The 27,425-nt window shown below is 56.2% G+C and overlaps 1 protein-coding gene across 2 annotated transcripts; it reads left to right on the top strand.

Annotated features, from left to right (window-relative positions):
- Positions 1-345: 345 nt before the first annotated feature.
- On the top strand, positions 346-27,425 carry PLOD1 (procollagen-lysine,2-oxoglutarate 5-dioxygenase 1). Of its 2 annotated transcripts, none has more exons than XM_004272408.3 (19): positions 346-603; positions 7,335-7,426; positions 8,843-8,976; positions 9,438-9,601; positions 10,751-10,863; positions 12,653-12,716; positions 14,019-14,116; positions 14,981-15,082; positions 15,656-15,787; positions 17,270-17,391; positions 19,327-19,431; positions 19,855-19,980; positions 20,269-20,410; positions 21,036-21,149; positions 21,818-21,883; positions 22,521-22,625; positions 23,854-24,000; positions 24,766-24,891; positions 26,324-27,425. In XM_004272408.3, the coding sequence occupies exons 1-19, from the start codon at positions 528-530 to the stop codon at positions 26,477-26,479; spliced, it is 2,184 nt and encodes a 727-aa protein (XP_004272456.1). In that variant the 5' UTR covers positions 346-527; the 3' UTR covers positions 26,480-27,425. The 2 variants fall into 2 exon arrangements, with proteins under 2 accessions (XP_004272456.1, XP_049564936.1); XM_049708979.1 differs by lacking the exon at positions 346-603 and adding an exon at positions 1,547-2,096.

Genomic DNA, 27,425 nt, shown 5'->3' with positions numbered 1-27,425 from the left:
CACGCCCAGGGCTTTGGACAAGGGCGAATGAAATCTGAATAGCTGAGATTTACTGAGGGCTTATCGAGGGGCTGTTCTAAGGGCACTGCAGGTAACCATGTCATTAACCCGTGCAAGGCCCAACGCATAGATACCATTATAAACCCCACTTTCCAGAGAGGAAACCGAGGCTCACGTTTATTGATACCATCAAGGCTTGGCGCGGGGTCGGGGTATAGAAATTGCTGCCTCGCCCCCGTCTCCCCTCCTCTTTCCGGTCGGAGTGAAGCTCCCCGGAGACGGGAGGGAGGAGGCCGGCGGCGGAAGGACCCGGGAGCCGCAGGGACGGGCCCGCAGGGAGCTGCCCAGACTCGGAGAGGCGGCGGGTTCGGGCGAGTCTGCAGGAAACCCTTCCCCCCGGCAGCACGGCGCGACACCGCCCCCGGGGCGGGCCCAGTGCGTGGCAGCGGGATCGCCGACCCCGTCGGGAAGTTTCCAGCCTGCGAGCGAGCGCCGCTGGACACGCCGGACGTTCCCAGACACGGACCATGCGGCTCCAGCTGCTCCTGGCCCCGCTGGGCTGGCTGCTCCTTGTCGAAACGAAGGGTGATGCCAAGCCGGAGGGTGAGGGCTCCGGGCCGGGGGCGGGAGGGGGGATCCGGGGCCGGAGGTGGAGTGGGGGGGATGGGGGCAGGTGGGCTGGTCTGGGGGCTGCCTCCGTTAGGACCGGCCTGTAGGGGAGGCCTGGGCTTCCGAGGGGTTCTGGGTTCAGGCCAGTTGTCCACTGACTCAGTGGTGACTTGGACAAGGCACTTATCCTTTTAGGGTTGCGTTTCCCACTTTCGGGCAGCTGGAGGGGAGGAACGGCCCAAGTCCCGTTCATTACCCAGAGGGGCAAATAATAATAGCACTCATAATAATAAGGACGATAACTACGTTTGTGGGGCACTGGCTATGAGTTAGACGTCGATTAAGCAGGACCCTAACCTTCAGAAGTGCATCCTTCTGTCATTTCCATTTTCTAGCTGGGAAAACTGGGGCTCCAGAGTTGATTCACTTGCCCAAGGTCACACCGCTTGTGGGCTTTGAAATCAGGATTCACACCTAGGCCTCCTAACTATGGAGTGCGGGGCACCTGGGCGGGGTGGGAGACAGAAGGGGTGGCTCACATCACAGAGCCGTTTGTACTTTCACCCGTGTCCTCGGTGGTCTGCTCTGCCCCTCCCAGGTGGGTCTTACTCTCTCTGGGTTGCACATGAGGAAACTGAGGCCCAGACAGGTGTAGTGACTGCCCAGGGGGATCCAGCTTTGGAGCGGTGGGTCTCAGGTCTGCTGGACTCCGGGTCTAGTGCTTTTTCTACAACCCCAAGGCAGATTGGATTTCAAAGTGTGTCCCGCTATCCTGAGCGGGTGCTACTCTCCTCCCCAGCCCTCCCTGGACCACCTGCAGGGCCGCCCAGTCAGCATCTGAGAGCCCCAGGAGGACACAGACCACTGGCAGTCCCAGCGAAGCAGAGCCAGACTGACCACACCCTCCATCATCCCCCGTTCCCCTTGGCCCACTCTTCTAGGGAAACTGGGAACCAGAGTGGGGCAGGATGGTAGTTTAGCAGACCCTTGGGCCAGGAAAAGGGATGGGAACCACCATTTCTTGAGTACTTCCTTTGTGCCAGGTTCTGCCCAAGGCCACGCGTCTCCCATGGTAAAACAGTGGTGCTTAATCTCCGCGAGGCTTGCTGTTCTAGCCTGCAAAACAGGTGTGATGATACCTGCGTCCTAGAGCTCTTGACAAGGATTCCGTGGGATGAGGCCTGTTGGTGAGAGTTCAGCTCAATGCCCAGCCCATAAAGGCATTTTCTTTCTTGGCCCAGCGCTGCCAGCTTTCCTGGAGTATCCCAGCAGGGCAGTAAGACAGGTCAAAAAATACAGTGAGGGAGGTGCTAAGCACAGGGCTGGGCTGGTGGTGTGTGCAGAGGTCCTGTGGCCTGGGTCCAGTTGCTGGCTTTTTTCCCCCTGGGCCTCTCTTCCCTCTGCTTTTGCTGATGTAGGCTCCCTCCACCCCAGACCATCCCAGGAGAAAAACTCCAGCTGCCCAGGGAGGTGATGAAGCCCGGGAGGTGAGTTGGAGGGACCAAATTGATGACAAGGCTTCAGGTGCCCTGACCCCTAGCAGGTGACGGGAGGGGACAGAGTAGACACAAGGCAGCCCCCACAGAGGGTACAGGATTCAGGGTGTTGCTGAGATAATCCAGGTAAAGCACCTAGTAGATAGTAAGCGGGTCCCCAGGCATGTGGCGAAAGTCAGGCCGCTCTCAAGTTTGAGGCCCTGTGCTTCCCTTGCTCCATTCAGACCCTTTTGATACATAAGGAATCATTGGCCTCATTTTACAGATAGGAAGACTGAGACCCTAAACGGTTAAACACCTGGTCTCAGGTTGCCACAGCTGATTGGAAGTAGCATCATTGACTGGGACTCAGACCCTCTGCTCATTCCTGCTGACCCCCAGCTCCAGATGGGGGGGCAGGTGTTGCCGGGAGATACACGGATAGAAAGAGGGACAGTTGTCCCTTTCAGCGTGCTCCCAATCTGAGGGAGGACACAGAGCTCCTCACCCCAGTGGACGCCCAGTCTGATGGGGGAGACACAGCCCTCTGCTCCCAGAGAGCCCTGTGCCTGAGGGAGGAGACAGTGCCCTGCGCTGGGGGGCCCCCAGACTGATGTGGGGGAAAGAAAAAGGCCTTCAACAAAGCGGCATCCAAACAAGCAAATTTGCACAGAGCTGAGGGGGTGGGAGAGTCCAGGAGCAACATGGTCCGTCCTTCTTTTTTTTTTTTTTTTTTTTTGTGGTACGCGGGCCTCTCACTGTTGTGGCCTCTCCCGTTGCGGAGCACAGGCTCCGGACGCGCAGGCCCAGCGGCCACGGCTCACGGGCCCAGCCGCTCCGTGGTACGCGGGATCCTCCCGGACCGGGGCACGAACCCGCGTCCCCCGCATCGGCAGGCGGACTCCCAACCACTGTGCCACCAGGGAAGCCCTCGTCCTTCTTTTTGTAGTTGCTTCTGGCTGAGACCCCCTCTCTCCCTGGGCCCATGCCTTTCCCTGCAGGCCTTCATCTGGCCACGGAGAGGGAAGGAGGAGCCTGAGCCTGATGGCCGCTGAGACCTGAGACTCCAGGGATGCCGGCTGGTCTTGGGTGGGAGCTTCAGGTCGTGCTGTTCTGCCGCAGGAAATGGAGAAGCAGGCAGACCCAGCTGGCTGTGTGTGTGTCAGGGCGGGGGAGTCTCAGGAGCCCTGAGGTGGCAGAAATGAGTGGGAGGCCAGACCTGGGGAAGAGGCAGGGCTGGCTCCAGCCCTGGGAATCCCCATCTCCTGGCTTCCGTTCCAGCCCCAGGTGGGTGTGGGGGATGGGAGGAGCTTCATTCATTCCCGCCTCCCCAGAGAGCAGCCTGGGTGTGTCATGATCCTGCCTAGGGAGCCAAGGCCACACGCTGACCCTCCACCCCCTTGCCTGGCCCGGCACTGCTTGGGGAGAGGAGGTGGCATCTGAGGGAGCACAGCCGAACGGGGCCTGAGTCCTCAGCCTTCTCTTAGGATCCCAGAGAGATGTCTGCACTCCCCGCACGGCCCCCGTGCCCCCCCCCACTCCCCGTCATTCTCACCCTCAGGAAGGCAGCTCCTCTCCATCCCTGCCCCCCAGGGCAGCACTTTAATTCCCTGACCAGGGATTGAACCCGGGCCCTTGTCAGTAAAAGTGCAGAGTCCTAACCACTCCTGGACCGCCAAAGAATTCCCTGGTACTATTGTTATTACTCCCATTTTACAGATAAGAAAACAGAGGCACAGAGAGGCTAAGTTACTGTCCCAGCAATCTGTGGCAGTTTGCCACTCCACTCTGCTCTCTGGTTTGTCTCTGCTGACCCTGGATCATGGGTCATCCATCTGGGGAAACCACTGCTGGACTTTGAGCAGCGGGTCAGGGGGACCAAGAGCCCTGTATGTCGGGCCTCATGTGGGCCCTGGCCTCAGCCCAAGGCGGCTGGCTGGGCCAGACAGAAGCAGGTGGGCGGGGCCCTGGGCCACGTTGTCACCCTGTAGGCTGCCCAGAGCTCTGGCTGTGCAGTGAGTTGGGAAGAGACCTCATCCGGTGACTGGAGCGGGTGCCCACACTGGGGAGGCCTGAGAGAAGGTGGCTGGAAATGCTGGATTCAGTCTACAGCTGGGATCCCAGCATTCCGGGTTGTTGGACAGGGAAACAGTGTGGTGAAGGGCATGGGCATTTGGAATTCCAGCTCGTTTCCTCCTCACTTCGAGGTCCTGTGACCTCGAGGTTATATAGCCTCTCTGTGCCTCAGTTTCCTCACCTGTAGAAGGGGGAGTAGAAATATCACCTACCGCACAGGGTGTTGATGGTTAAATTTGATAACGAATGTAACACGCTTCACAAGGTGCATGGCATCTAGAAAAGGCTCAACAGTGCTAGCGCTTACTAGTCATCTCCACAGGGCTCCTGAAGGCCAGACACTGCACCTGAGGCCCAAGTCACACTCACTCCGAGTCCTGGGGAGGGGGAGGGACACCAAGGAAATAGAGACGTGGGCCTGGCCTGGCAAAGGGAGAAGCAGGTTTGTACCGGTACTTCACCTACCGTGCACACGGAGACTTCACGGGCCGAGGACTGACTGGGTAAGGGGATGAGATTGAGGAGGGCTTCCTGGAGGAAGTGGCCTGGGGCCTTTTCAGGGGAAGGAGCAAGTTTTGCAGGCAGGACAAAGGAATGGGGTGGCTGGATTCAGCGACGCAGTTTCATGGGGGTGTTGAGGGGTGATGCCAGGGTCCCTTAGGGGAGGGGCCTGCCTTGAGTTCTCTTGCTGTGAACCACCTCCCAGGCCCCTGCATTGGAGCCCAGAGTCAGAGGACCAAGGGATGGGTTTCTAAACGTGGCTGACATCAGAAATCACCAGGGGAATGTAGGACAAATCCAGACTCCTGGGTCCATCTCTGATCTGTGGTCCTGGGGCCCAGGAATGTGGATGTCACAGCCTCCCTTGTGATGCCGATATGCAGGCAGGTTTGGGGCCCTCAGCACTGGGGGATTTTGTGGGGTCCTTGGCCAGGAGAGTGGGCGTTGTGTTGCCCAAGGAACCCAGGATTTGTTAAGGCGCCGTTGCGAGCACCTGGCAGGAAAACTGAGTGGAGACAGGCTGGGCAGGAGGAAGGGGGCATGTGGGGAGGGTCCAGCATGGCCTGAGCTGGACACTCTCATTAGACAGATGGAGATGGACGCCTGGCCACGTCCCAGGCCTGAGCGGTGCATGCAGAGGTGAAGAGAGGGGATTCTGGGTCCAGGTATCTGGGTCCAAATCATGGTGCTGCCACTTCGTGGCTCCCTTGGGCAGGTTACCGTGTCTGAGTCTTGGGTTCCTCACTTCCCCTCCCCCACTTCCTGACTTCAGGAGCCCTGGTCCAACGGAGAATCCAGAATCTCACATAGATACACACGCTGGCTTTTTCCATCCATGAAATGTGACACTCTTCCTGTCCCCAGCAGCCCCTGTTGTCGACAAGAGGGCCTCAGAGCTGGGGCTCTGGCTCTCCTTGCCTGAGGGCAGACTTAACCATCCTGGCAGGAGCTGGGGGGAGCCCTTCCCCAAGTGTGATCAGCACCCCTCTTTCCTGGACCCCAGGGTCAGATGGTGAGGTCTCCCCTCTCCGTATCTGCCTAATGAATCCACCCGCTTCTGCCCCAGGTCTCTGGACCCACCCGCAGCAGATTCTTGCCAATCCTGGCTGGGCCACCTGGCACCAACCCCTTGCTCTGGGACCAGCAGCCTGCCCCTCGGCTCAGCCAGCTCTGTCAGGCTGGACTCCTTTGTTCTTTTAGCCCAGGCTCCTCCTGACTTCCTGGGGAGGTCGAGGTGGGAGGGCCTTACCTGCCTGTGCTGGCCTGGCCACTTGGTGAGTCTGTTCACCCAGAAAAGTGTTAAGACCTGGACCCCAGGGAAGTAAGGCTCACCTAGTGAAACAATGATGGGCGCTGCAAAGTGGGGTCCTGCCCTCTGCCCAGAGAGAGGTCAGGAGAAATCCAAGAAGGCTTCTTGGTGGTGGCAAGGGAAGAAGTATCACTGGCCCTGGGACCTGGAGGAAGGTTAAAGAAAGAGCAGAGAAAGGGAGCCCTAGCAGGAGGGAGGAGCCCAGCCAGGAGGAGGGCCCACTCAATGGAGGGAATGAGTGTGTCACCAGGCCAATCAACGGGGGCCTTGAATGCCAGAGCAAGGCGTTTGCCTCTCAGTAATAAGCACCAGTAATAGCTTAGTGTGTGCCAGTATCCCAACAAGGATTTTACAGGCCTGATCGCATTTAATTAGTCCAGCAGCCCTGGGAAGTAGGTACTACTACTATCCCTATTTTACAAGGGGGAAACCAGCTCAGAAGGGTCAAGGACTTTTCCAAGTTCACACAGTTGGTAAGGAGCAGAGCTAGGAGCCTAACCAGGCCAGCTACAGGGAATTTTTTTTTTTGTTTCTCCTGTGCAGCGTGGCATGTGGAATCTCAGGTTCCCGACCAGGGATTGAACCAGGGCCTCAGCAGTGAAAGCCCGAAATCCTAACCACTAGGCCACCAGGGGACTCCCAGAGCCTTCACTTCTCGTAGAACACAGCCTCAAAGTATGGTCTGGGAGGTGCTTCTTCACGGCTCCCAGAAATGGCATCTGGGAGTGTTTTCAGCAGGTTCTGTTGCAGAGGTGAAGCCACACTACAGAGCCCAGAGAGGTCCCTTGGTAAAAAGGTAGCATAGCCGCTCTGGCCAAAGGCCAGGATTTCAAGTCAGTTTCCACTGCAGGCCAGCTCTTATTGGTTCTCACAGTGTTGGGAGAATCCAAGGCCAAGTGAGGCTCAGCAAGAAAGTCTGTTGGGATTGATTAGCAATGTCTGCCCTGAGTGCGGGCATGGAGAGCTGTGATTGTTCCCAGGCTAATGTCTGATATTGGCCAGAGAGGTCCTCCTGTTGTTCAGCATTCAGAGCGAATCCTTTCCTCTGCTCCTAAATCCAGAGAGACCCAGTCTCACAATGCAAGGTGCAGACACCTCTGCTCTGGGTACTTCCTGCCACATTGGTCAGTTACCAGATGAACGGAGCCCTGAAGGAGAATTGGGAGACCCAGGTTATGTCCCAGCTCTGTCATTAACCAGCTGAGTAGTCTTAGGTGTGTCTCTTCCTATCTGGGCCCTGGGCCCTTGTCTATAATGGGTTGACATGAAGATACATTCTGTTGGATTTGACACATCCCGCTGGGCATGGTCATCCATTCCTGCTGTCACCTCTCTTCATCCTTCATTCCCTTCTCTGTCCCTAGACAACCTTTTGGTCCTCACGGTGGCCACAAAGGAGACCGAGGGGTTCCGACGCTTCAAGCGCTCAGCTCAGTTCTTCAACTACAAGATCCAGGTAAGGGGCTCCCCAGGTGGGGCAGAGATAGCCGAGGGGTGGTGGGAGAGTCCAGGAGCTGGATGTCTGCCTTTCCCAAACTGACTTGGGCCCACAGGGAAATCTTCTGGAAAAGTAAGATGGGAAGAACATAAGCGAAGTCTAGGAGGTGCTGGAGATAGAGGGTGTGTGGAAGGTGAGACTCGAGAGGTATGTGGGCGTACTCATGTTAGTGCATAAGACTCACCTGGGGACCTGTGGCTAGTTTAGAGGGTAGGGCCTGGGGATCAGCATTTCCACATGGCCTCCCAGGTGATTTGGGGATGCCCTTGTCTGGATATCTTACCTGTATAAACACTGCTGTAAAGAAACACAAGCTAACGCCATGTCCATTGGTGGCATGGATTTCATGTCCTGTGCGTGCAGTCTGTGGTTCTGAGCCCTGCAGGGAGAGATTTCTCCATTTCACTGAGTGTGCTGAGTGCCTCCTTGTGTCAGGTGCCGTGGTTGGCACTGGGGACAGAATGATGGACGAGAGAGACCAGGGCACTGCCTACACAGCTTGCAGTGTAGTGGCTTTAAGCCAGAAAGAAAGTGTATTAGTTTGTGGCTTCCCTGGTGGCGCAGTGGTTAAGAATTTGCCTGCCAATGGAGGGGACAGGGGTTCGAGCCCTAATCCAGGAAGATCCCACATGCCGAGGAGCAACTAAGCCCGTGCGCCACAACTACTGGAGCCTGCGCACCTAGAGCCCATGCTTTGCAACAAGAGAAGCCACTGCAATGAGAAGCCCACGTACCACAATGAAGAGTAGCCCCCGCTCACCACAACTAGAGAAAGCCCGTGTGCAGGAACAAAGACCCAATGCAGCCAAAAACAAATAAATAAAATAAATAAATTTTTAAAAATTCATTATAAGAAAGTGTATTAGTTTACATAAATGGGGCTTGAGGCAGCGGGTTGCTTCAGGCATAGCTGGATCTAGGAGTTCAAGCAGCATGGTAAGGGCCTTGTCTTTCCATCTCTAGGCCCTGTTTGTTTTCATTTGCAAGACATGCTCTCTCTACATGGTAGCAGGATGACCACCAGCCATAGACCCACATGCCCCAGCTTCACAACCTCAGCAGAACAAGATAACCTTTCCTTACTTTTAACAGAACAGTCCCAGGGAAGACTCTGATAGGCCCTACTTGGGTTACATGCTCAAACTCATGGCTCTGGGAGAGATGGGAGACTCTGATTGGCCAGCCATGGTCACATGACCACACCAGGAGCCTGCTCAGCCCCACATATGTCTTAGAATGGTTTCCCACGGGGAGGGGAGGAGGTGCTGGACACAGACAGAAGCACAGATGTGCACTGCCCAGGTGGGGTTGGAAATTGAGCTGGCCAGATCTTTTCTTTACCAAAAGCTCATGTTAAGGGGCCTTTCTCTGCAGGCGCTGGGGCTGGGGGAGGACTGGCATGGGGAGAAGGAGATGTCGGCAGGTGGAGGGCTGAAGGTTCGACTACTGAAGAAAGCCCTGGAGAAGCACGCAGACAAGGAGAACCTGGTCATTCTCTTCACAGACAGGTAGGCAGCTGAGAGGTAGAGGAATATTCTAGAATGAGGTCCTGCCAGGACATCAGGGATGAGGGGGGTTACTCTAGCTAAGGTTGCCTGCAGTTTTAAGGGGTCTGTGAACCCCAGAAAAGACCCATGTCCACTCTTGGTGAAAAGATGGGTGGGGGGACCTGCCCAGGTATGGTGAGCTATGCTTTGAGTGTGAGATGGGCACAGATTATAGGGACCACGTCTCTGCCCAGGAAGGGGGTGGAAACGTGGTGGGCAGGGGCAAAGGCAACAGAGCAGATCTATTTCCCAGATGTGGCCTGGGGCTGGCGTGGGAGGAGGGGGGGAGCCTTGATCCCTGGTCTCCTCCTGCCTGTACCCTCCTGAGCCCCTGCCTCCCTCTCCCCCGCCCGCTCTCCCCAGCCCCTTCTCCTCCCTGTTCACCTCTGCCCTGCCCTGTCTTCTCCCGGCTCTGGCCATAGCTACGATGTGGTGTTTGCCTCGGGGCCCCGAGAGCTCCTGAAGAAGTTCCGGCAGGCCAGGAGCCAGGTGGTCTTCTCTGCCGAGGAGCTCATCTACCCGGACCGCAGGCTGGAGGCCAAGTACCCGGTGGTATCTGACGGCAAGAGGTTCCTGGGCTCTGGAGGTGAGGGGCCCGGGTGCGGAGTGTGTGGCAGGCTGGGCAGGCTCCAGAGGGGTCCGTCTGCTGCCTGGGTGCGGATCCCCCCGGCTTGACATCCCATGCGGATGGCTCACGGGTCCTGAATGCAGAATGACCTCAGTAGAACTGATTTTTTAACCCTTAAATCAGCTTCTCTGCAATCTTCCTTGTCTCATTCAATAGCCCCCCATCTGCACAGGGCAAGACAGGGAGTCGGGAGTCACCCCTGATTCCTCCCTTGCCTTCCCGCACCTTAGTCCATCAGCAGGTCACACCACTTCCAGTTCAAAAGATCCCTGGAATCTGCCCTCTCATGTCCAGGCCCCTTGCCACTGCCTCATGGGGCCCCTGGCATAGGCAGTAGTCTCCTAACTGCTCTGCCAGCCTCCCCCCTCGCCCCTTCCAGTCCATCCTCCACCCAGCAGCCGGATGCGAGTCTGCACACATCACTCAGTGACTTCCTACTGCACGGAGAATAAAATCCATATTTTATTCTGGATTCCTCTGTCCAGCCACGGAAGGGGGATCCGCCCCCAGGGACCACGTTTCCCCATTGGCCAAGAGAGTTAGCACAGTCCAGATGGCCTGGCCCTGGCCCAGGGGTAGAGGTGTCCCCTAGGGCAGGGCCCTCCCTGGCTGCCCACCTTCTCCTTTTTCTCTTCCCTTCTCACCAGTCTGCACTGTAGCCTGGGGTCTGTGTGGGCCTTACCCTCTAAGCCCTCCTGTACTGTGTGACCTTGGCTCAGCCTCTGCCCTTCTCTGGGTCAAGTTTCTCAGATAACTGTAGAAAAGGGGCTCCAAGCCTATGCCCCACCAGCCCTGCTCTCCTGGGCTTCTGGTCTAATTCATTTATTCACCACCTGTGTGGTGCCCAGGACCTGAGCTGGTGCAGCTTAATGGACAGCACTGATTTTTCTCTCTGGGCTCAGTGGGAACTTGTCACCAAGTGGCATTAACTGGCAGGCTGTTTCCAACCTGTAGACATCACCTCTTCTCAATCCAGGAGGGCTTCTGAGAGGAGGCGGGGCTTATGGGTAAGGAAGAGGGAGGTGGATGAGAGGGGAGGCTGGGAAGAGGCCCCTGGCTTAGAGGCCGGAAGCTAAGTGTCAGTCTCTGTGTGTCCCCCACTCCCAGGCTTCATCGGTTATGCCCCCAACCTCAGCAAACTGGTGGCCGAGTGGGAGGGTCAGGACAGTGACAGTGACCAGCTCTTTTACACCAAGATCTTCTTGGACCCGGAGAAGAGGGTAAGAGGCAGTGGGTGGGACTGTGGGATCTTGACGCTGGATTCCCCCAGACCAGGCGGCACTGGGAGCAGCCCCTGCCCCCCAGGCCTGACCCCCTGGGTTGGGCATTGACACTCCATTTATGTATTCTTCGATTCACTCATTTTTTCAGCAGGTATTTATTGAGTGCCTGTGGTGTGTGAGACACTGTCAGGTGTAGGGCAGGGATATGGCAATGAACAAGACAGTTGGGGTCTCTGCCCTCGTGGACCTTCAAGCTGGGGACACAAGGAATTTACAGCCTCATGTCAGGTGGTGAGGATGGTCATGAAAGGAACTGACAGGCTGAGCTGCCCCTGCCCAACCCTACCTGGAGGGTTTCTAGGGGGCTGATGTGATCTTGGCTGGACCTGGGCCCCAGAAGCTAGGCCTCTCAGCCTGTCTCAAGGCAGGGATCATTGGGGAATTCCCTGCTGGTCCAGGGGTTAGGACTCTGAACTTTCATTGCCGAGGGTGCGGGTTCAATCCCTGGTTGGGGAACTAAGATCCCTCAAGCCACGTGGCAAGGCCAAAAAAAGAAAAGCAGAGATCATTGAGGGGAATGGAGGCAGTAGAACTGGACCAGTGTAGCCCCAAAGCCAGCCGGTGTCCTCTGGGCAGGCAGGAAATTTAGGGAGCCCTTGAGGGGCGTCAGTATTCCTGGATTCTTCCCTGCTTACCCACCCAACCCCTGTTTATTCTGTGCTGCGTGATGTAGGGTAACTCACTTTCCCTCTTTGGGCCTCGATTTTGGTTATCCATGAAATAATGAAATGAAGCAATTGGACTTGTGCAGTGGAAACTATGAACTTGATCTTTAGTTAGCTCAGTCCTTGCTCCTCCTTCCCCTTTGCCTCCAGTGACATTGCTAGCAGAAGCCCATGGTCTAAAACAAAACAGTGGAGCTGTTCTCTGTGGGATGAAGGCTGAGCCTAGAGTGTCACTTGGCCTGGCCTTGGGCTCCATGAGACAAAGTCAGATCTCGAAGAGGCAGCATTATGCATTGAACGTGGACCTCAGGGCCAGGCTGCCAGGCTCAGATGCCAGCTTAGCCAGTTACTAAGTGTGTGACCTTGAGCAAGTTATCCAACCTCTCTGTGCCTTGTTTGTTTGTTTTTTTAAATATTTATTTATTTATTTACTTACTTATTTGGCTGCTTTGGGTCTTCGCTGCTGCACACGGGCTTTCTCTAGTTGCGGCGAGCGGGGGCTACCCTTCGTTGCGGTGCGCGGGCTTCTCGTTGTCGTGGCTTCTCTTAATGTGGAGCACGGGCTCTAGGCACGTGGGCTCCAGTAGTTGTGGCACGCGGGCTCAGTAGTTGTGGCTTGTGGGCTCTAGAGCGCAGGCTCAGTAGTTGTGGCGCACGGGCTTAGTTGCTCCGCGGCATGTGGGATCTTCAAGGGTGTTGTGTGGATTAAATTAATGTACAGATAATACTTGGGATGTGATTGGCACATAGTAAAGTGCTAAACAAGCATTTGTTGTTACTATGATGGTTGTAGTAGTTGAACCAGCTGTTTCCTTGGATTCCTTCCAGTTCTGAGAGTCCCTGGTTCTCTATGAATAGAGCCACTAGACTAGTAGATCCCAGGGGCTTGGCCACTGGCTGGCCTTCCCAAGGCTCCCAGCTGCCCTGATGTGACAGGGCAAAGTGGGTGTGGGGAAAGGAAGTGGCAGAAGTGGGAGAACAGATTCCCCACACTGGGTGATGGAGCCTTGTCCTCTGCCAGGGCCTGTCCCTGCTGCAGCCTGGTGCCCTCTTTCCTGCAGGAGGGGATCAATATCACCCTGGACCACCGTTGCCGTATCTTCCAGAATCTGGATGGAGCCTTGGGTGAGCAGCCCTGACAGGGAGGGGGATCCTGAGAGGCGTGGTAAGGAGATGAGGATTCCAGGCAGGGCCTAAGCCGAGGAGGTTCCTCTCGGGTTGTTGTGCTGGGATGTTGCCCACCTCATCCCCAGGTCCCCAGAGACCACCTGGATGTCCTCTGGGGGCAGAGCTGTGTCTCTCTAGGGGTGGAGAAAGGAGGGCTAAGAGGTCATTCCAGAGAGCCTGCCGGACACCAGGGCTCAGCCTGGGAGGAGCTGGGTGATGCGCTCAGCGGGTACCTGATCCCTGCCCTGCATAACTGGTCTTTAGAGGTGAGCCTGCTTCACCTCCTTCCCCTGCCCTCCAACCTCCCAGGTGAAGACTTCCTGGGCTGGGGGCAGGGAGTTGATGGATGGCTTCGGAAGCAGAGAGGCCACCTGGCCCTTGAAACCACAAATGCTCTTGGCCCGGTCCCGTCGGTGGCTGGCGATGACATTGCTTTGCCACTATCTTGCTGGGTGACCTCAGGCAAGACACACACACACACACCCCTCAGGCCTCAGTTTCCCCATGCTTAGAAAAGAGAATTTGGACCAGATCATTGATTGGTGATTTAACGGGGTAAATGGACCCCTTTGAGAATCTGAGGAGAGCTCCGGCTCCCCTCCCAGGGAGGCGCAGAAGCATGGCACGCTTTGGCCTGTGGGTTCTGGGAGTTTGTGGACCTATGTTAAGAAGCTGGGCCCAGACCACCTCTTAGGTGGATCGGGAGCTTGCCCAGAGGGGCTCCCATCACATGATCACCTACCACAAAAGGCCTCCCAGCCCGGCGTCTTCTCAGGCCTCTGGGAAAAGGCCCTTCTGCCTTTTATAACTGTCAGGCAAGGCAGCGTCCTACCCGCTGTCTTACGTGCAGACTGACCAGGTCTGAGCTAGGGTATTGGGACCCTACTGCAGGGGCTTTCTCCACCGGGACAGGATCTGTCCCTGCCCGACCCAGGCCTCCCTGCTGGTTGAACTGCACCTGGAGCTGGGATGTTTCAGGTCTTTGCTTGCTCCCATCCTCTGCTTCTGGCTCTAATAAGTAATTATTAGATTGGATTCCATGCTTAGCACGTGCCAGGCGTGGTGCTAAGTACTCACAGGACACGGAATCCTCCCACTCTAACCCCCATTTTACAGATGAGGAAACTGAGGCTCAGAGAGGTGAAGTGACTAGCCCAGGGCCTCACTGGGGGAGGCTTCGGATTCCAGCCCATCCTGTCAGCCCTGGAGCTTGGCCTGTGGGCCTGATGCTGGACACGTCTCTGCTTTCTGCCCCCACAGATGAGGTGGTGCTCAAGTTTGAAATGGGCCAAGTGAGAGCAAGGAACCTGGCTTACGACACCCTCCCAGTCCTGATTCATGGCAATGGGCCTACCAAGGTAGGGAGGGGCCCCAGCTCCCGGGGGAGAGTGGGATGGGGGTCCAGAATCCCAATTGTGCTCCCACTGTGACACCACAGCTTCTCCTTGGGGTCAGGGCCACACACCTGGGACCCACTCATCGCCTCTGACCTCACATCTGAGTTCAGTATGGTGCCTTCTCTCCTTACTGTGGTGGTTGGTGATGCCCTGTCCATCTCTGCTGGACCACAAAGGAGGCTCCTGTCCGTATCCAGGCCCAGACTGGGCTGCCCTGAGTCATCTGTACTCTGCCACTCCCGGGCAGGCTTGTTTCTACATTCAACAAACATCGATTGAATGTTTGTAGCAGGGCCTGAGGACTCGCCAGCCCTGAACAGGACAGACTGTTCCCTGTGCTCCCAGAGCTACAGAAGGGGCGGGGGAGCAGGCCAGACCCAACTAGACCCTGGGGAACGGGCCCCTGGATCACAGCACATTTCTTGGAGTGTGGTCCTTGACCACCCTCGTCAGAATCACGTGGACGGAGGGGAAGGAGAGGGTGTTCAAATGCAGATTTCCTGATGCCACCCAAGAGCCGCTCATTTTGAATGTCTGCAGGGGTGGGGCTCAGGAATCTGCATTTTACAAGCTCCCAGGAGATCCAAAGATGAAGAAGCACCAGAGCGCTGAGTCCTCCCTCGGCCCTCCCTCAGAGCAGCTTTGGTGATCTCCAGGGGGACGGACATGCTCTCCAAGTCCCACCCCAAATAAAGCCACATTTCTGTCCCCTTAGGGGAGGCTGGGGTGCAGGCCCACAAGGGGCCCAGGGAGATGTGCCTTGTTGGTTGGAGGGGGCGGGGGGGGCTGAGCCTGTTTCCTCTCAGACCCCTCGTCTCCCCACAGCTGCAGCTGAACTACCTGGGCAACTACATCCCACGCTTCTGGACCTTTGAGACGGGATGTGCTGTGTGTGATGAGGGCCTGCGCAGCCTCAAGGGCATCGGGGTGAGGCTGCTGGACCCCGGGGTTCCGTCCCTCGGGGAGGGGAGGATGGTGGATTCTGGAGACTCTGTTGTCTTTGGTGGGAGGTAAAGGGGTCACCTCCCTGTCTGGGGTTCCATCCTCCCCCGCCTCACCTATGCACCTCCTCCTGGAAACCTTCTCAAACTACACGCTCCAGCTTCCCCCAGATGCCTACGTTCCGGTTTCTTCTGCCTGGTCCTTCGGGTACTCCTGCAGCCTTCTCCCCATCCCACGAAACTTACTCCTCATTTAAGGCCCACCTCAGACCCCATGCCAGCCAAGCCCTCCCGATGGCGTGCCGTCAACCTGTCCTCGCTCCACGTCTGGGCTCATGCTGCTCTCGTCCCCGGCAGGGACGGCCTCCTGCTGCTTCCCTGCCAGTCCCTGCCTCTGCCATCTGCACATCCTGCTCGGAGCGCCCCGTCCCAGGCCCCTTTCCTGCTAAGTCCGCAAGCGTCTGCCTGTGGTCCAGATCCCTCAGGCCATCCTCGGGGCTCAGGGGTGGCGCAGTGGCTGGACATCGCCGGACTCTTGTGCCGCCCTCTCCCCATGCAGGATGAAGCTCTGCCCATGGTCCTGGTTGGCGTGTTCATCGAACAGCCCACGCCGTTCCTGTCCCTGTTCTTCCAGCGTCTCCTGCGCCTCCACTACCCCCGGAAACGGCTGCGGCTTTTCATTCACAGCCATGTGAGTAGCAGGCACTTGGTGGGGTCGCCGTGTGGCTTGGGTCAAGGGCTCAGCCTCACAAGACGCCCTGAGACCTCTGAGGAAGTGACTGAACGAGGGTTGTCTGGGCCAAACGGAAGTGGGCAGTGGGCTGTATCCCCAGTCGCTGGGTTCACTCTGGAGTCAGACTGGCCGGGTTTGAACCCCAACATCACTGCTTATATTAGCTGTGTGACCTTGGGCATGTTATTCAACCTCTCTGGGCTTCAGTTTTCTCATCTCTTAGGTCTATTAGATAGGGATAATGTTAGAGCAGGCCACGTAGAATTGCTGCAAGGGTTAAACAAGTTGCATAGTAGGTGCTCTCAGCTGATGTCATTGTCATTGTTTCCCTTCCTGGTCCAGGCTGTCTTTCCTGATTTGACCTGGTGATGGTCAAATTGGTTTTCATTCTTTGAGTACCTTCTGAGGAATCGGGGAGGGCCTGGAGGGCTGCTACTTTGTGGCTCGCAGGGCTAGCTCCCTCCCTTGCCTGCCTCTCCTTCCCAGCCAGATAAAGTCCCACCTCTCAGCTTTTGCTGAGAGAAGCCAGATACGCTCTCCAAATTCTACCTGCTGTTTAGGCTCCTTGCCTTCCCTAGAGTCTTCTCAGCTGCCCCGTCTAGGGCCACCCCTTTCCGAGACCTCTCGGCCCTGACTGTCTGCACCCCACCCCCAGGGACCTGTGATCCCCCACTCAGCTCAGCTCTGCGTGGGTCACAGACATTCATTCAACTGTGCCACCTGGAAACAGGACGAGGGTGTAGGCCCTGCCCTTGGGAGGCTCCCAGCTTCCCTGAAGACATCAAACCTCACATGCATGAACTGTGACTTTGTATAGAAAAAGAGAACTGTTCCAGGCAGTCTTTGAGGACCTGCTTTGTGCTCTGCCTTGTTGAGTCCTTGCAGTGACCCCGTGAGGGAGGCATGATCACCCTCCCATTTTACAGAGGAGGAAACTGAAGCTGAGACGGGTGAAGTGACTTGTCCAAGTTCATGCAGCGAATCAGAGCAGAGCTGGGTTTCTCTCTGAACCCTGGGTTTGTTTCTAAACACCCTGCTCCTTCCGCTTCCCGGTGCAGGGGCTCCAGGTATAAACTGTTTTTCAGAGTGCACTTTGAAGATCGCCTGGAGCATTTTATAGCAAAGCAGACCCCCCTGGGCCACACCCTGGCCCAGCAGAATCAGCGACTATGGGTGTGTGGCTTGTGGGGTGAGGGGCACTGTCCTGGTGACAGAGGCTCTTAAGAGGCTTGTGGGCCTGGCCTGGTCAGAGGAGGATGGTCCAAGGATGGCCAGGAAGGGCACTCCAGGCAGAAGGTCTGGTGTGGGCAGAGTTCTGGGGATAGGAAAGCAGATGGCCAGGGATGCTCCAGGAATCATGGAGAGCAGCTTGCAGTAGCAGAAGGTGCTGTGGTCCCTGGGGTGAAGCCTCATCCTCACCCTCCATCCCCTCACCCCCAGGAGCAGCAACATAAGACTCAGGTGGAGCAGTTCCTGGCAGAGCACGGCAGCGAGTACCTGTCTGTGAAACTGCTGGGCCCCGAGGTGCGGGTGGCGAACGCGGACGCCAGGAACATGGGCGTGTGAGTTGGGGGTCGCGGCAGAGGGGCTGCAGTATCAGGAGCACCAGGCAGGGAGACAGGTTCAGAAGGCTGTGTGGTCTCCAGCAAGTCCTGCCCCTCTCTGGGCCTCAGTGTTCCCATCTCTCAAATGGGGAAATAGTTGAGCCAACCTCGTTGCTCCTGGGAGGGGCTGAGCACTGTCAATTGGATTCAGGAAGCAAATGAGAGAAAGAGGAAGGACTGGAGGCCCAGAGTAGATAAATGCTGACAATAGAGAAACAATCTCTGATTTTTTTTCCTTTATCATTAAAACAAACAAGTAATTTGTGTTGACTATAAAAGAATTAGAAAGTCTAGATCCAAGACTGGCAAATGTTTTATAAAGGACTAGCTAGTAAATCTGTGTAAATTGGCTTTGTGGGCTCAGCCGTGACCACTCAGCCCGGCTATTGGAGCATGAATGAGCGTGGCAGCGCTCCAATAACATTTTATTTATCAACACTGAAATTTGAATTTCATAGGATTTTCACATGACTTCTTTTGATTTTTGTTTTCCCCAACCATTTAAAAATGTAAAATTGTTCTTACAGAGTTGTGGGATGGGGTGGGGAGGGATGGATTGGGAGTTTGGGATTAGCAGATGCAAGCTATTATCTATAAGATGGATAAACAACAAGGTCCTGCGGCTTCCCTGGTGGCTCAGTGGTTGAGAGTCCGCCTGCCGATGCAGGGGACACGGGTTCGTGCCCCGGTCCGGGAAGATCCCACATGCTGCGGAGCGGCTGGGCCTGTGAGCCATGCCCGCTGAGCCTGCACGTCCGGAGCCTGTGCTCCGCAACGGGAAAGGCCACAACAGTGAGAGGCCCGCCTACCGCAAAACAAACAAACAAAAACAACAAGGTCCTACTGTATAGCACAGGGAACTATATTCAATATCCTGCAATAAACTATAATGGAAAAGAATATGAAAAAGAATGTGTGTGTGTGTGTGTATATATATATATATATATGTATAACTGAATCACTTTGCCATACAGCAGAAATTAACACAACATTGTAAATCAACTATACTTCAATAAAATAAATTAAAAAAACACAACAAACCGTTCTTAGCTCATGAGCTAACCAGGCAGTGGGCTAGATTTGGACTGTGGCCCGAAGTTTGCTGAGCCCGGCACCAGATAAACAAAAAAAACATAGATTTGTTTTTTTTTAGTGTAACTATTGTTGACTTACAATATTGTGTTAATTTCAGGTGTACAGCTTCAGATTCCTTTCCATTATAGGTTATTATAAGATATCGAATATCGTTCTCTGTGCTGGAGAGTAAATCCTTATTTTTTATTTTATATGTAGTGGTTTGTATCTGTTAATCCCATACTCCTAATCTATCTCTCCCCCTCCCCTTTCCCCTTTGGTAACCATAAGTTTGTTTTCTATGTCTGTGAGTCTATTTCTGTTTTGTAAATAAGTTGGTTTGTGTTACTTTTTTAGAATCCATGCATAAGTGATATCACATTTGTCTTTCTCTGTCTGACTTACTTTACTTAGTATGAGATTTTTAAGGCTTTGGGTACAAGTTGTCAGACTCTCCTCCAGAAAGGCAGAAACAGTTTACCCACAGCCCCGGGCAGTGTAGGCACCTGTCTGTGGGCCTGCTCTCGCCAGTAGCAAGGTTTTCAGGGCACTAGACACCACTTGCCAGGCTCTGGGCCTTGTCTTGACAGCTCCGTAGCCCAGGGGTTGGGTCTCAGAGTTGGGAGGGACCTGGAGGTGGCTGGTCCCAACCTGCAGCAGGGCCGGCCTGAGCTCCCTAAAGACCCTTGGCTGGTACCTGGTGATCGTATATATGGGCAATGGTTGGGGACTGCAGCCTGGGGGTAGCTCTGGGATCCTGGGTGGGGAGGCTGGCGCCAGAACCCCGTCCCCGCTGACCCTGTGTCCCCCTCCCTGCAGGGACTTGTGCCGGCAGGACCGTGGCTGCACCTACTACTTCAGCATAGATGCCGATGTGGCCCTGACCGAGCCCAAAACCCTGCAGCTGCTAATCGAACAGAACAAGTGAGGCTTGGGTGGGCTGTGCCTGCTGGAAAAGCAGGCCCTCGGAGCCAGGGCTCACGATGTCCCTGGGCCTGGGCCTGGGGTGGGAGCCCCTCCCCTGTCTTTCTCCTCCTCCCCGGCCTTGGCCTCACCTATGACCCCAGGCTTTTCCCAGCCTGGCTACCTTGGTCTAGGACGGTCCCCACCTCCCGGCCACAAGCCCCAGCCTCACCCCCCCACTCCCATCCCCCCAACTCCCCCCCCAGCCTTTCCTGGCTGCCCTGTGGGAGGGAGCTGGCACCAGATGGGCCAGACCCAGCTCCAGGCCCTACCCTAGGGAGGTGCTTGCAGGGTGAAGGCACTCTCCCTCCCCTTCCCCATACCTGGGTCTGCCCCAACCTCCCCGTGGCAGAGGGACTCCCTCTGAGGTGCCTCCTTCCCCAGGAATGTCATCGCCCCGTTGATGACCCGCCACGGGAGGCTGTGGTCGAACTTCTGGGGGGCACTGAGTGCAGATGGCTACTACGCCCGCTCCGAGGACTACGTGGACATTGTGCAGGGGCGGCGTGTGTGAGTACCTGCAGGACGGGGGGCACCCTCATCTGTTTCCCTCCCCAGTATTCCTGTCCTGTTGCTCTCAAATTCCTGTTTAACTGAAGAAAGGACGACTGCAGTCAGACACACAGAAGGACTTTCTGATTGTTATCCTGGGCCCATGTGCCCAGGGTAGGGGAATCAAATCACCACCGTCGTGCCCTCCCAGCCTGTGACTGCCCCTTTCCTCCTCCCCCCTGACCCCCAGACTATGACCCCTCGCCATCGCCTGTGGCCCCCTCCATCTTCCTTTCTTTCCTTTAGCGGCGTCTGGAACGTGCCCTACATCTCAAACATCTACCTGATCAAGGGCAGTGCCCTGCGGGCTGAGCTGCAGGAGATGGACCTATTCCACCACAGCAAGCTGGACCCGGACATGGCCTTCTGTGCCAATATCCGGCAGCAGGTTAGCCTGGGCTGGGCAGTCAGAAGAGGCCCTGTTGACAGGGAAGATGGGCCACCTTGTCACCATAGGCCCTGCAGCTTCTGAGATCCCAGCAGGGCTGCTTCAAGGCTGCCAGGCCCTGGTGGGGGCACTTGGGGCCCCGGGCATGAGGGCTGGTCCTCGGGATCTGCAGGATCATTTTTTTCACACCACCTGTTTTCACACCACCTCTTTTATTTACATTTTTGACAGAGCCTAAAGAAAACTTTCTACCTAAAACTTGCCACCTTTACTCCAAGTAATGTGCCCGAGATGCCCTTACCCTATCCCCGTGCCCCACCCAATATTATTTTGTGGTTATTTTAAAGACTATAACGGCAGGGTAATGTTTCCCCTGTGCACACAACTAACTCCAGGATCAGAACACCATCCTTTTCTTTTGCACATTCATTCTTTCATTCCTGTTCAGTCCTCCAGGAAGTCTTCCTTGATTGCATCCCCAGTGTCAGGCCTCATCCAGGCACTGGGGAGATGAGGTGAACTCAAATTCGGTGGGCAGAGGAGGCTGCAGTCGTGCCCCCCACCCCACCCCTGGGGGCGTGCAGGGGAGAGGGAGGGTCTCTTCCATCCGGCCCGTTCTCCCCAGGATGTGTTCCTGTTCCTGACCAACCGGCACGCCTTCGGCCACCTGCTGTCCCTGGACAGCTACCAAACCACCCACCTCCATAACGACCTCTGGGAGGTGTTCAGCAACCCCGAGGTGAGGCCCTTCGTGGGTGGGCAGGGGTGGGAGCAGAGGAGACCCCAGTGATCCTGTGGCCTGAGGAGCCTCCCTCTCACAGCCTGACCTTGGCTGGGACCCCAAGCCACCCCCACCCGCGCCGCCTCCCTCTGCCCCAGGGGCTTGTTGGGCAGGATTTCAGTGGGGAGAGGAGAATATCTCCAGAGGCAGCGCCGTCTGGTGGAGGAGGGACCAGGAGTCAGAGGCCGAGGTTTGTGGTCCATCAGCTGTGACTTAGTTGAGCCTCTCCACCTTTGGGGCCTCGGTTATCTTAGCTCTAAAATGGGTGTACTGTCCCAGCCTGTCTCACCTCTGAGGGTGTTGTGATGACAGCATCCCTAGACGTTGCAAGCTTGTGGCTGATGTGGGCACATGTACATACCTGCAGGCAGACCTGTACACACACACACACACACGTGTACACGCACATGCAGACACCCCCTCCTGCAGGCACACTTGTGGGCCCATCAGCTCACATGACCCAGTGGCACAGGCACATACCGGCTCCCCACCCCAGCCCCCGCCCCACCCCCCAGGGGGCTTGCGGGGCAGAACTCCATCTTGGAGCAGCGCATGCGGTAGAACAAGGGGTGAGCCCGAGCTGGCCCAGGCAGGCCCGAGAACCCCACCTCTCCCACTCCCCACAGGACTGGAAGGAGAAGTACATCCACGAGAACTACACCAAGGCCCTGGCAGGGAAGATGGTGGAGATGGTAAGGACTGGAGGCCGTTTGGGGACAAAGCTGCTGGATCCGGCACCTGCTGCAGGGAGGGGGACAGACAGCAGAGGAACAAAGCCGGCTGACCCGGGCGGGGAGAAGGCACCTTGCTATGCTCTGGCACTGCGTGGGGTGAGGGAATGGACAGTGGGATGGGCCCCCTCCTCCTGCGGGCACTTTCCAACTGGAGTCTGCAGGGGCCTGGGGGTGCCTGACGCTTCCTCCCTGGCCTGAACAAGAAAGAAGAAAATATCCCCAAATGTGGTCTCAACTGTGGACCGTGGGCCTAGGATGAGAAACAAATGCTTCTCTGCTTCTCCCGGAGCCTGCGGGCCTCTGTTCCCTGGGGGCACTGGGGATACGCACGTCCCTTTCCTGGCCTGGGCTGCTTTTGGCTGAGAAGGGCCAGCTCTGAGCTCTGCTTCCTTCTCCCTTCAGCAGCTCACTGAGCCCCTGCTCCCTGGGGCCGCTGGTGGGGACGTGGAGGGCCCACAGACTGGAGTGTGTGGGACCGGGCATAGACCACATGATGGGCCTTGCCTGCGGTGGGTTCTGCAGAGGGCCATGGGGGCAGGGGGAGAATGCGGTGATGCCACTCTGGACCCTGTGACCGAGTCCCCGCCCTCCCCAGCCTTGCCCAGACGTCTACTGGTTCCCCATCTTCACGGAGACGGCCTGTGATGAGCTGGTGGGAGAAATGGAGCACTATGGCCAGTGGTCTCTGGGAGATAACAAGGTAGGGGTCCCAGGCGCCTGGACCGCGGCTGATGGGGGCCGCCCCTCCCGCCATGCCTGCCCTCTGGGCTCTTTTCCTGGCAAGCCAGCCAAGCTCTCTGGGACTCTTGGAGATGGGGGCACTGGCAGGGGGGCCTGCAGGTACTGAGGAGTAGAGGGATTGAGAAATGGGATGGGGTGTTGGTCCTCAAGCTGCCACTGCCGCTGGGTGACTTTGAGCTACCTGAAGCTTCAATGGCAGGTTATCCAGTTCCTGGTTTCTCATTAGAATGATGTAGCTTCCTTCCCCAGATGAGGCGTGGATGGAGATGGGGGAGGAATGAGCAAGTGTGGGACGCAGAAGAATTAGGAAGCGACAGCAGTGCCAAGTTCACCAGACAGCAGAAGCAAGGGGCATGGTGGATGTGACAGGCTGTGCACTCCCTGAAGGAGGGATTCATACCTGCACCCATCTTGGAAAGTTCAGGAACCATTTTTAAAGGCACATGAGCCCCTGGGCCTGTGTGCCTCAGAGACCAGCTAACCTTTGGGCTGGCAGCTTGACTAAGCAGTGGTTCTGGTTACTGCCTAATCTACATGCTTGGTGGCAGAGCTCATCTGCAGAACCCAGTAACTCACGTAGCCCGAGTGTGAGGTCTGGTGAACCCTTGTGCTCCACTGACCGGGCCAGCCCTGGGATGCTAGTGCCCCAGCTAACCTGTGGCCTTCTGCATCGGTTTCCTGTGCTGTGTAACAAATCACCACAAAGTTTATCAGCTTAAAACAACACCCATTTATTATCTCCCAGTTTCTGTGGGTCGGGAGTCCGGCTCAGGGCCTCACAAGGCTGAAGTCATGGTATCAGCCGGGATTGGGGTCTCATCTGAGGCCTGGGGTCCTTTTCCGAGCTCATGTGGCAGAACTCATTTCTTTGCAGCTGTAGAATTTCAGGCAGCTTGCTCCTTCCAGGCCCGTAGGACACAGAGTCTCCCTCTTCAAGATCCTCCTTGAAGGGCCCACCCAGGATGAGTTCCTTTTTGATTAACCCAAAGTCAATAGACTGCTTACATTAATTACATCTGCTCATCCCCTTCACTTTTGTCCTGTAACCTAACCTTATCCCATCGGGTTCACAGGTCAAAGGGAGGGGATTAGGCAGAGCCTGTACACCAGGGGGCTGGAATTCCAGCGGGGTGGCAGGGGGCCCATCTTAGAGTTCTGCTTACCACACTCTCCTTGGTCACTTCCAGGACAACCGCATCCAGGGTGGCTACGAAAACGTGCCGACCATAGACATCCACATGAACCAGATCAACTTTGAGCGGGAGTGGCACAAGTTCCTGGTGGAGTACATCGCCCCCATGACGGAGAAACTCTACCCGGGCTACTACACCAGGGTGGGCGTGCCTGGGGTGCAGCCAGGATGAGGGCTTGGGGTGGAATGGCTGGGGCTTGTGGGGAGGAGGGTGTTCCTGGCTCGGGGGAGAAGTGATGGAATATTTGGTCTCCAGGAGTGAAGTCTCCTCCCATCAGGTGTGAGGCGGGGCCCTGGGAGGCATCTAGGATAATGGAAGGCCCCTGGGCCTCTAGCCTCTGGCTCACTCCTTTGCGTCTTTCCCTGTGTACTTAAATCCTGCCTCAGTGACTCCTATGCTAGCCCACCACACAAGCCCCCAGTTAGCTGGCCAGCGTGCCCATTCCTTCAGCTCCTCCGTCGTGTGTCTTCTGACTGTCTCTTTGGCTTTTGCACTCCTCTCAGTCACCTCCTCTTTAAATGGTTTTCTCCAAATACCTGCTTTGAGTGTGCCTGGGCCTTACCCTCAAGGAATCACCAGCCAGGACGGGTCGTGAGGATTAAGTTCATTTCCTCCCTTCTTTTCCTCCCCTCCTGTCCTCTCCATCCTCTCTTTCTCCCTCTCTTCCCTCCTTTCCTCCATGTCCTCCCCTTCCTTCCCTTTCCTTCTTTTCCTTCCCTTCCTCCCCACATTTTAACTGAGAACCTTTTCTGTGCCACGCACTGGAGAACACAGCATAAACAGACTGCTCTCCCGGCTAACGTTCCAGCGATTGGATGAGGGGTCCCTTCTATGCACCCCTGCCTTTCCCGGCCTTCGGGGGCCTCTCTCTAACTCCACTTCTCTTGTCCCGCTTCCTCGACGCAGGCCCAGTTCGACCTGGCCTTTGTTGTCCGCTACAAGCCTGACGAGCAGCCCTCCCTGATGCCACACCATGACGCCTCCACCTTCACCATTAACATTGCCCTGAACCGGGCTGGGGTGGATTACGAGGTGAGGGCGGGCCGGGGGGAGGGCTGGCTGGGGAGTACTCACAGCGTGGTCGAGCAGAGGGGCCCAGGGTATGCCGGTGCCAGGGAACCCGAGAGACAGGATTCCAGGTCCATGGGGACGGCTTCTTGGAAGGGGTGGGTTCAGAGCACAATTCGGTGGGAGGAAGAAGGCTTTGGACATAATAGAGCAGCGGCACAGGAGGACCAGGACCAGGCTGCCTGGACCTGGGTCCTGCCTCTCCCCTTACCAGCTCTCTGTAACATATAACCAGGCACGTTTCTTAGCATCTCAGTTTCCTCACGTCTTAGATGGGAAAACCTAGAGGGGCCCCCATAGAATGGTGAGAATTAAATGAGTTCATCCAGGTAATTGCTTACATGGACCCATAATGAGTACTCAAGGAATGATAGCTATTAGTAATCAAAAGCTTAGGGTTTTCATCATTCTTGAAAGTAAGATGCAGCTTTGGGAATGACAGGACAGAGTTAGTGCAGGTGCGGGGCACAAGCTAGAGGCCAGAGGGGAGGGCTGAGGAAACCAGGAAGACGTGAGGGTTTCGAAGGAGCAGTTGAGGGCCTCAGGGCCCCAGGGAAGGCCTCTAGGTGTGATCAACTAGGGAGCCAGCCATTCATTCATTCATTGACCCCTTAAGCTACTATTTTCTAAGAGCTTTTTGGGACTCGGTCCTGAGCAGGCACTGTGAAGGACACCCATAAAAACACCTATCATTTTTTTGAGAGTTTACAATGTATCAAGGTTCTCATAGGGGATGATGTTGCCCCCCTCCCTGGGGGGGACATTGGTAATACCTGAAGTTGTCACAACTCTGGGGGTGCTACTGGCATCTAGTGGGTAGAGGCCAGGAATGCCCAGGACACCCCCCGTAAGAAAGAATTATCTGGCCCATGGTGGTTATAGCTGTACAGCAGTGTGAAAGTACTTAATACCACTGTACGCTTAAAAATGACTATGATGGTAAAGTTTATGTCATGTGTATTTATCCCAACTAAAAAAAAAAACAAAACGGGGGGGGGAGAATTATCTGGCCCAAAACGTCCGTAGTGCTGAGGTTGAGGAACTGAGCCCTAAGCTCTTACTTGTATCATCTCATTTAATTCTTACCACCCTGTGCAGTTTGATGCCCATTTTCCAGAAGGGGAAACTGAGGTTCAGGTTGGTCACAGAGTTAGTTGGCACTGCCCAGTGCTGCCTCCCTGCAAGGCCAGCGCTCTGGGTCCCTTGCTCTTTGCTGAGTGTCTTCCTTAGGCAGCTCGTGGCCGTCGCTCTGCAAGGCATCCCCAGGCAGGCTGTGCTGAGCACCCCTTGGCTGTGATGGCTCAGATGGGAGAATGGGGGTAGTAGGGGAAGGGCCCAGCGTCCCATTGGGGAACTGGTGCTTCCTGTTGGGGAACTGACACCTCCTGTCTCCCAGGGCGGAGGCTGTCGGTTCCTGCGCTACAACTGCTCCGTCCGAGCCCCGCGGAAGGGCTGGACTCTCATGCACCCCGGGCGACTCACGCACTACCACGAGGGGCTCCCCACCACCAAAGGCACCCGCTACATCGCAGTCTCCTTCGTCGATCCCTAATTGGCCCGGCCCGGCCACCACAGACCTTTTCCTCTTTGTCAACAACCGCTGCCCAGCAGCCTCTGGGACCTCGGGGTCCCAGGGAACCAGATCCAGCCTCCAGACTCCTGACCTCTCATTGCTCTTGGAGCCGCCATCCGAGAGACTGGGCCACAGGCTAGAGGCAGAGCACACCTCCTTGGCTGGGACTTTCCTGGTGCTCTGGACACAGCCCCGGGAGAAACTGTTCACTTTCACTGCTTTGTAGCAACTCGTCCTTTCCCATCCCTCTTCCTGAAAAACCCAGTCCCACTTCCTCTGCTTCTTCCAAGGGGCAACACTTGAGCAGAAGAGGGGCTGACCCAGCTGCCCAGAGAGACTCTCGGGGTGAGAAGCCACGCCCCAGAGCTTCTCCCCGGCAGAGCCGCAGCCCCGAGGACTTCTGCTTCAAGCTTCAGGGTTGACACCCGAGACCTGGATCAGACTCAAGTCCCCACCCTGACCGTGGGACTGCTGAAGCCCCATCCTCCCTGGCTCCTATCATGAGAGCAAAACTCTGTCCCTTGGAGACGGTGACTCAGAAAACCTCCCGGGAGACAGGAAATGCACGGATGCCACAGCTCCATCCTCTACTTGACCTTTTCTGGGGGCGCAGAGCAGGGAGTGGTATGTCCAGACACTGCACTGCGTCACCCTGTCCTGAATGCCTCCAGAGAGAGGGACAGACAGAAACAGGAGAGTTTCTACTAAAGGTCATTCAAACCACTGAGTGGGAGATGCTGGGGTGGGTGGGTGTCTGCAGGGAGAAACTTTAACAGCTCACGATTGGCAAGGAAGGCCGGCCGTGGGTGACTTGGCATATTGGGTCAGGCAGATTGGGTGACTTGTGTTTCCCACACTCAGTCACATGTGATCTCCATGTCCTTTGTATATTCCATAAATCCTCCGTATAAGCCAGGCACTGCTA

The sequence above is a fragment of the Orcinus orca genome, chromosome 1 (assembly GCF_937001465.1).
Source record: "Orcinus orca chromosome 1, mOrcOrc1.1, whole genome shotgun sequence".
Classification (NCBI taxonomy): domain Eukaryota; kingdom Metazoa; phylum Chordata; class Mammalia; order Artiodactyla; family Delphinidae; genus Orcinus; species Orcinus orca.
Note: the sequence above shows the minus strand (reverse complement) of the source record. Positions and strands in the feature narration are given on the sequence as shown.